Source organism: Photinus pyralis, unplaced genomic scaffold (assembly GCF_008802855.1).
Source record: "Photinus pyralis isolate 1611_PpyrPB1 unplaced genomic scaffold, Ppyr1.3 Ppyr1.4_LG3b, whole genome shotgun sequence".
Classification (NCBI taxonomy): Eukaryota; Metazoa; Arthropoda; class Insecta; order Coleoptera; family Lampyridae; genus Photinus; species Photinus pyralis.
The window spans coordinates 96,623-106,228 of NW_022170510.1; the positions used below are offsets into that span (position 1 = coordinate 96,623).

General features: G+C 39.1%; 1 protein-coding gene across 1 annotated transcript; it reads right to left on the reverse strand.

The window, feature by feature from the left end:
- Positions 1 to 825: 825 nt before the first annotated feature.
- LOC116166803 (tyrosine-protein phosphatase 69D) lies at positions 826 to 8,452 on the reverse strand (the record flags this gene model as incomplete). The annotated part of the gene is given in 8 exon segments (XM_031481940.1): positions 826 to 1,379; positions 1,430 to 1,663; positions 1,709 to 2,188; positions 2,240 to 2,386; positions 6,508 to 7,378; positions 7,482 to 7,665; positions 7,715 to 7,929; positions 7,980 to 8,452. Coding segments are annotated over 8 exon segments (2,673 nt in total), but the record flags the coding sequence as incomplete, so codon positions are not given.
- Between the last annotated feature and the right edge of the window lie 1,154 nt (positions 8,453 to 9,606).

Genomic DNA, 9,606 nt, shown 5'->3' on the forward strand with positions numbered 1-9,606 from the left:
TTTCAGTTTCTTTCTATCTTCTTCTACAGTTTTGGTCCGATTCTTTTCCAACTGGTGTCGTCGAAAACGCGCACAACTTTTGCGTGACGGAATTTGTCCCTAGGGGGCGAAATTAACCACATTTTGCAAGACGCGCGTCTTCAAAGGGTATTCGACTTCAGGCGTCCAAGTTACCTTGCGCTGCAAATTTTGTCATGCGGTTTCTTAAAGCTCGAATCGCGGTCTCTCTCGTGTTGCCAATAGAAGTGCAAGCTATGAGAAGTGTCCTAAAAATTGAGGAACATTTTGTGAAGGGTTTTTAGTAAAATCCACCAAAATGGCGCATTTATATGACTGTGGGGGCGTACGGACAAAGAAATGTGGTAAGTCCGGACAATAGATCAGACTGATAGTGGGGTCCAAACTTCAAACGCGATTTACGAGATGATAATTCAAGTCGTTAAAATTTCTCTGTGTAAAATTTCCTTATCTTAAATTACATTTTGTTTTAAAATTTGAATAAGTGACATAAATAGTGAGGAAATTCCGGTGTGACCTTCCAATATCTTGCTTTGTGTGAATCATGCTTGGCAATCACACGAGTTACCCAGCAGAATATTCGACATCCAGAAAACATCCTACAAACCTACATCAGGTCGGATTTCTAAATTTAGTCATCATCTTGAATTTTGAGCATATGAAAGAAAAATATAGTGTGATAGATTTGGATTTAACAGGGTCTTATTAGCGCAAAACCTAGGGGATACCAAAACTGTGTTGGACATTACTGCAATCAAACATTTTCCGCATTAAAGAAAGAACAAAACGTATTTACAAACTGCCGAGTGTTGTTAAGTCAATTTTACTTTAATGATTAACTATAAAAGTGAAAGACAATACAAAATTGAATATAACACATTTTGTGAATACAGTGAACTAAGAGTAGTTGTCAATTTACAAAATCCACGAAATAATCTTAGTCATCTGTAAGTGGTTAATGTCGCTAACTTATAAATTCTATTCCTTTGGTTTGATTCGAGTAACATAACGTCTACGACAACAATAAAAAAAAACGCGTTAAAATTGATAACGATAATGGGTCTCATTACAAAGCAACAGTCAAATGTTTCAATATGGCAAATACCCATATACAAATACACAATATACTACTTAGGAAAATAAAATTTATCGATTACACTTTCATACCGCATTTAAATGCACATCTGACAGATAAAAAATGATACTCTTGGCGTAAGTAAATGTATAAAAATTAAAAGTACAGTGTTATCGGAATGTAAAACTTAAATGCCAAAAAAATAGCACTATAATACTTATATATCGCACAGTCCATGTAATTCTGCATAGTTCACAATCGCACGATGCAAAAATTCATATTGAGACTGCAACAGAATAGATTAGTAGACGAGTACGATTGCACAAATTTACCTACATAACTGTTAATCAGAGCGTGCCTTTGCAGACGCAACTTTCTGGTAACGGTAAAAATATCCACACGATGCTCAACCCGTAGCTGTTGTACAAGTATGCTTAAGCCTACAAAAAGAGAACTTCTCTCCGCACCTAACCCGCAATGAACAACAACCGACGCACTTGACCCATGCTCATTAAGCGTCCATTGCACATGGTCAACCAACTCTATCAACCCTCGAGTCACTTCCGGCACCTACAGACATTTTTTTGCATACAATTACAACAACCAAAGCCTTACCTCCCCATCTACCGTAGGCCAACCGTGATACTGTAAATGAGTGACATGTAAATCCTCACTGTCGCGATTTTTTACGAACAACTCCCGCCGAGTGTAGTACGGGCAACTCTCTGCCTGCACGTACCTCACCTTAATGTGATCGTAGAAGCTTTCGTCCTCCGGCCAGTAACGAGGACATTTATTGTCTCCTATCTCAGAAAGCATGACGACCACGTTAACGCCCTGCTCCGAGATCATCCTCCAGAAGTCGGTTATTGTCGCCTCGACCGGATCCTGAGTGATAATGAAGGATTCGGAATTATCGTAACCCTCAATAAAGGAGGCGTTGATGTAAGTTGAATGTTCTTTTCCTAACAATGGCGTTAAAATGACTCGGTTTCGATCATATGGGATCACAGAACTACTCCTATTTTTCTCTATATTGTCTTCGCTGCTTCCGACAGAGCAACATTTCGTATCCTCCACGATATCCTTGATATTCTATCATTGTTTCGCCAATTAAAGAATATCGCACGGCCGCTGTATACTTACGTCAAATTCCTCTTGTAGCTTTACAACACCATTCGAATCCTTTTGTCTAAGCTTCTCAACAGTCGCTTTGATGTCCACCCCCTCGATTTCCGTATCACCATATTGAGCTACTTCCATTATCGCACGATAGATAAACACATATTGTTTCTACATAATTAAGAAATAAGTATCATTATTTTGAAAATTCTAAGATAAGACGGTTTTTTATTGTCAAGGTTTCCAGCATGTGCACATAATTTGAAAGCAAATAGTGAACCCACACCCAAACTCAAAATTGGAAAGAAATGATTATCTTGCCGAAATTTGTGAATATCAAACCCAAGGTTAGTGTTCAAAATTTGAGAAAATAATTCCACTGCAATTTTATGAGCCTACGAACAAAAGTGTCACGTTATTGTCTTTACAAAAGTCTATGATCTAATAACATTTTACTGCGGTCAAATTACATTTTCTTATATTTGCACTATCCCTGTCTCTGACATTGTGTGGAAATAAATTGTTTAACATAATTTTATTTGCGATAAGGGTTAGATTGTCAGGCGAAATTTAATTAGCGCACGCGTTCTTTCGCTGATATGAGAATGCAGGAAAATTCATGAAGGAGTTTGTTTTATGGTGGTAGTGGTGTTTCCTTAAATATTGAAGACAACGAGAAGACGGGGATTTTTCATTTCCTTTTGTTTACGCGGTTTGAGAGCGTGTACTTTTCTTTACAGTAAATTTTTGGGCAGTCAGCCTGTGTACGTAAAAGACGTACATCGTCAGTACCTATTGTACTAAACCAGACATGGGCAACCCACGGCCCGCGGGTCTAATCCGGCCCGCCGATAAGTTTTGTCCGGCCCGCTAACATAATTCATAGTTAATACTTCATACGGCCCGTCAAGTTATATTAAAATTTCGAATTAATTAATTATGATTATGTTACACCGCAGCATCTAGTGGACGTAATCGGAAGCTTCCAAGACGTTTGAAAGCCTCTTTGAAGAAGCATTTCATTTTTCACAGATATCGCCAGGTATTTTCCAGAATTTTCGTCGCGATATATACCGGGTGGGGCAATAAAACGACACGTGTTTTGGGATTCAGCAACATTTTTAAACCACATATTGCAACAAATACACCAAAAAATTTCTTTAAACATACTTTTTATTTAGATTTTCAACTTTGGCCCGTGGCGCATATGAAAAATTTTATTTTGGCCCCTTGGAAAAAAAGGTTGCCCATGCCTGTACTAAACTGTGCAAAAGAAGTTAAGCAATCTTAATAAAAGATTTGAGTGATTACATCATCAAGTGAAGTAGTAAGAGTTCGTGGGAAGTTTTTTTAAGTATTTGTCCATTATCGGAAAAAGTTGAGTGAGTCGACCAAAGCAAGTTATTGCATAGTGAAGCCTTTCTTCAAGGTTTTTTAGCGCATTTTCCTCAAAGTGAAAAATCGCTCTTGGCTGCACTTTGACGTCCGTACGTCCGTCCGTCCGTCACACGTACTCCTTCTAAACCACTGAACCGATTTTGGCGATATAGGGCTCATTCGAAAGGGCTTGGTCCAAGGATTCCGCGCATACCCATATTTTTTGGTTTTGCGCATGCGCAGTGTCAAAAATTTGGTTTAACGCATGTGCAATGCTAACTTTTTTATTTCTGAAGTAATTTAAATGAAACTTTATATGTAAACACTACCAATGTAAGTAGAATTAACGACTTTTCAAAATGTTGTTGAAATTTTATACATATGCATTTGACATAAAGACAAATCTAACACCAGTTGCAAAATTTGGTTTTGCGCATGCGCAATGCCAACTTCCTTTTTTACTGATGTATTTAAATGAAATTTAATACATAGGCACTTGGAATACTAGCAAATCTAACACCAGTTTTAAAATTTAATATTTTTCATTAAATCTCATGCCTACCGGTATTTTTCCTGGTCCTAGCATTAATATTATTAGGAGGAAAATATGCTCAAGTCATTTATGTTTGCATAATGACTTTTTAAACTTATTTTTCATTAATAGTTAAACGTGCTCTACCATTCGGAAAGACCAAATTTTGTCATCAAATTCAGCAAGTTAAATTTTGTTGAGTCTTATGAAAAAGAGATGAAGTTTCTGAGGCTTGTAACGTTTGTGTGTAAGTTTTAGTGCGCCTGAATATCGCAAATTCGTTACGACCAGATTATTGAATAAATTAAATAAATATAGCAAACGAGCTCCTGGGTCTATAGCATGTGCAAGTTGGCACTGCGCATGCGCAAAACCAAATTTTGAAACTGGCGTTAAATTTGGTTGTATTCCAAGTGGCTATGTATCAAATTTCATTTAAATACCTTCATAAATAAGAAAGTTTGCAATTTGGTGAATGCTGATCGATTAGGCTCAACTTTTGGAATTGTGTTTTATATGGCTAAAGCTATGCGCATATTGAATTTCATGCAATTCGGTTCATAACTAACGGAGATGTCAAAAGAGCCTACTTTATTTTTTTGCCTATATTGCCAATTCACGAACTGCGACCTACAAATTTGATAAAGAATCCACCTGCAAAATTTCATCGTAATCGGTCCATTCGTGTATGAGTTATCGTGCTAACGGACGGACGGACGGACAGACACCGCAAAATACCCAAGTAATTACGATTTTTCTTTATTTAATTGTCTGTTGAACACCTGTGTGCGGGGTAAAAACAGAAAACGTAATCTAACGCAAAATTACAGCATAACTTTTATTTCTTATGTTTTTTAAATAATTTTATATTTTCTCAATTCACGCAAAATTGGGGCTAATTTGGATTTGAATCTATAGGATTAAATCAGTTTTTAACATTTTTCAAATGTCGGGGAAAGGCGTAATTAATTAAAAACAGTTTTAACTTGTTTGTACGTATCGAAGGTATAAGCGTACCAAATGGACGTTTAGATAAATAGAAAACGCACTATCAAATATGATCTTTTGCCTTTGGTACGTTTCGCCCGTTACATTTCTTTTGTATCCGTACCGTTTCATTTTGCTTTACAATTGGGTTACTGCGCCGTATTCATTGTAATTGGCTTTTAGCAAATTTGTTTCTATCGCTCGGTTAATTACAAGGTAAGCTTTTTGTTACTTTCCTGTAGATACTGGATCCGCTTATTTATTATTTTGCCTTTATTTTTGAGTGGCCGGAGTTTTTTTTACTGTTCCCGCTTAGGGATATTGCTGTGCGCTTTAATTTTAAATCGTGAATTTCGAAATAAATTCTTTTGTTTTGTCAATCAATTAATTGTGTGTTTATTTGAATCCACTGTACGATCCAGATACAGTTCTCGTGTTCAGATTATATCTATCTGTGGCCAAGCTCATCTCAGGTAATTTATTGAGTCATTATTAGGATTTTATTTTGTAGCAAGAGATGTAAGAAGAGAGATCATAAAAATTCTAAGTTTCATCTTTGATTTAATTGAGCTAGCCAATCAAGTGTTTTGTGGGTGACCGCACACCATTGCACACAGCAATAGTGTTTTAAATACATATACCTAATTTAGTATTTTTCATTTTTAGATGCCATGTTGCAATGTTCGCCGCAAAATAAATCCACCTATATAAAAACTTTTGTTCTTTCGTACTGGAACAAACTGTATGTGCAGATCTGGTTGGAGTTCCGTTGTGATTGGCGAATTATTTGAAAATTCATAAAGAAGGGAGCTTGTTTTATAGTGGAAGTGGTGTTTCGTTAAATACTGGAGACATAAGAAAATGCTGCTGCTGTTAGTTTTCGCGACGGTTGAAAACCGTGTACATCTGTTTACATTAAATTATGGGCATTTGCAAGCAGTTAAATTTGCCATCTTATTCATCACGGTAGTTTTGTTATTGTCATTTCCGTGTTACCAAGAACAAGTGAAGTTTTCAGAAGCTGTCAGCGTTTGTGAGTAAAGCGCCTGAATATCGCAAACCTTGTACGACCAGATTATTTGGATTAATTTAAATAATTAAGTAATTTAAGATTTATCATTTTAATTGTTGACCGCCTGCGTAGGGGGTATTACGTCCAAACAAGCTTTGTAAGCTTTTCTTTTACTTTTTTTTCGATTAATTTGTTTTGTCACTGTCAATCAATTGTGCTTATTCGAACCCATTGTGCAACTCGCACCCGAATAGAACAGTTTTTATAAATGCACATTGGCTGAAACCTAAATTTCTGCTCAATTTGTCTGTTTGTTAGTTCTAAACAATAAACAAGATATATGACTAACTGAAAAGCATGTTAAATGCTGATTATGATACTTACCAGTGATTGTACCAAAAAGTTTCTCTGATGTCTCAATTCGCAAACGGTGTTAAAAATCGTAACATGTCCTTCTTCCGCCATCTGCTGAATTAAGCAATCAAGCGCGACTAAGGTACCAGTACGCCCAACTCCCGCACTACAGTGAACTAAAATACTACCTTTATCTGAAGTATACGCCTCATTCATTCTTTTTATAAATTTGATTAAACCGTAAGGATACTCGGGCGCCATGAAATCTTTCCAAACTAAATAGTGATATTGGGAAATGATGCGCTCTTCTTCGCGTCCTCCCGACTCCTTACTTAGCCTCAGTTCTCTAACTATAAAATCTGAGTATCTAGTTTCCTGTATATGAGATACGGTAATATTTCCAAATGTTTTACTACTTTCGTCTTTGTCTGGCCAATATTTCGCGCACTTAGTTTTACTATATTCTTCTAAATTTGTTAACATTAAAATTAATTCTAAATGCTGCTCCCAAATCAATCGCCAGAAATCGTTCACTGTAGTATCCATTGGTCCTTGTGCGCATATAAATTTTTTGCGTTCTTTATAACCTAGCACATAATTAGCATTGATATAATCAGAACCTAAAACACCATCAACCTGTGATAGTTTGACTCTGGTTTGGTCATATGCTTTTATATCTGGATATCGATTTTTGTATACATTTTCTCTTGCATCTGATGCCCTCGTTGTGCGATCAATAAATCTATCGGGAAGAAGCTCAAATTCCTGTTGAAAGCCATAGTCTGAGTCCCTATGCCTCTCCACGTATGCGGCTGTCAATTCCGATCTCAAGATGGGGCACATGTCCGGCGGATTCAGCGACACCAAGCGTTGTCTCCCTCGTAGGCTCCTACACAAATGTCTATTCCCAATTAACAACCAAAGTGTGTATCCTCATCATAATTAATAAAATTACCTAAACAACTGAATGTTAACAAACGTGAGACGATTCCAATTATACGTACCTATGCAAGATGAAGATCGCAATGAGCAGAAGAACAACCACTCCACAAAATCCCGCGATCAGCTGAACCACCAAACCCATCGTTCCCGTGCTAGCGGCTGCTTCGACGGATTCTGGTCCAGGACTCATCATCACCAAGTAGTTGCTGTAAGCCGTGATACCCTGATCCGGATCTGACCCTTGAACTTGAACACAAAATAACTTCGTCTGCATCACAATGTCAAAAATACATACTGACAATTTCGATGAAACCGGTATAATTACTACCCATATCTAAATTTCCATCGTAGGGCGGCAAAGGACTGATTAAATCTTCATGCTTGTTATCAGTCGAGCGCTGTCTTCTTGGAAGGGAATATGGACGTAGACCTACACATTCGTCGCACAACGAGCTGCTTACGTTATACACCTGATCATCTCCGAGAAACACTTCCGGGTGAAATGATGTGCTAATAACACCTTATTTAAAATATAATAAAGTTCACGCTACAAGTTCTACCTGGTAAACATTTCTGCAACGTAAACGCCGCCCTTCGGGGTTCGATGGGCCTCCTGGTACGAAACAATGGGCAAGTTTTCCGGCGCGGGCAGCTCCGCAATTTTTTGTTGCGTTTCCATACGTACCATATAGATTCTGTAGCAACAAATGGGCCCGTTACGTTCCGAAATTCTGTGCATTAGCAATTTGAACATCCACTTTCCTTCCTCCACCACTTTGTGCCAGGAGAAACGAGACAGCTTGTGCTTATCAGGCACGGTCGGCGGCATACGACAATATAGCTCCTTAAATTCGCCATTTTTCTTCGTGCGTGTCACTGCCGAAATTCGTACCGTGTAATTGGTGTTCGATGAGACGTTGTAAAATCGGGTAAAGTGTATATTTTCGTTAACGCTCGTCACTTTCGGCCCCCAAGTTGTGTACTCCATAATGCCCTGATCATTTAAGAATGAAGCGTTACCTTCCAAATTGACCTGGAAGAATACAAACCCTTTACTGGGTTATTATAATAATTACAAGAGGAGACAAAGCAAAATTCGACGTTTTTCCTTCGCCAAATTGGATTTTTAAGAAATTTTTACGCGAGTCCCGAATTTCGGCGGCGCGACTTTTCCGATGCGCAGCTACCCCCAGAAAATAGGGGGGAAGAGGTTCGAGGCTTTCGTACGACTCGGTCGCGGAAGTTGCCCCCACCCCCCGCGGGGGAGGACCCGTACGTGAAAACGCGGGGAAGCACCCGTACGTGAAAACGCGGGTGGAAAAAGGACGGAATTGCTCGAAAAGTAGTTCTGCTTCCCCCCTCGGAACGCGTTTAATCTAAAGCCCGGACGGTCCTGCGCGTATCGTATGGGGTCGTACCCCGGCGTAACTTTCGTTTGGGGGCAAGGGGGGTGCAAAGTTTGCCTTTATCGACGTCACTCCCCTTTATCGCTCGCGGCGCCAAAACGAGACGACCTAGGAAACACTTACGATCGGTCAAATGCGGCCCCAAACGTCCCCCAAATATCAGCCATAATAGTCAAATATCAATTTTTTTCGATCTGGCTCGCGATCCCCCACACAACACAAAAACTTCTCCCGCAGGTAGGAGGGCACGCTGAACCTAACCCATCGTAACCGCGCCGCAGAAACCTTTCCGGCGATACCCCTCACGCCTTCCTACGACTTTCCGTTAGCGAGATTCGCATTTTGGCGACGCCTAGCGACGTCACCCGGCGTCGCCGTCGCGGACCGTTCAAATCGTAATCATGTATAACAAACGGGTTGCGCAACGTCGAAAAAATGTGGTCACAAACAGGTCAGGTCAGTATCAGTATTTTCGATTTTTGATAACACTTAAATGGCGATATCTCGAGAACGGAACGTCGTAGGTATGGGTTCATGGGTGTCTTTAAAAAGGTCTCGATCTAACCTAACCGTTGGGGGGGTCGGAATTTCGAAACGGAGGTAAAAGCTAACATCGGATGCTCCGGGTCCCCAAACTTCCAAATACCAAATTTGGACGAGATCGGACGGTAAACAACGGAGATATAGCGACTTATAATTTGACACCACCGAAAATTATTATCGGTGTTTCTTGTGAGAACTCAGGTCTAGCCTGGTTAACTAATCGCACGGATTAAAATCA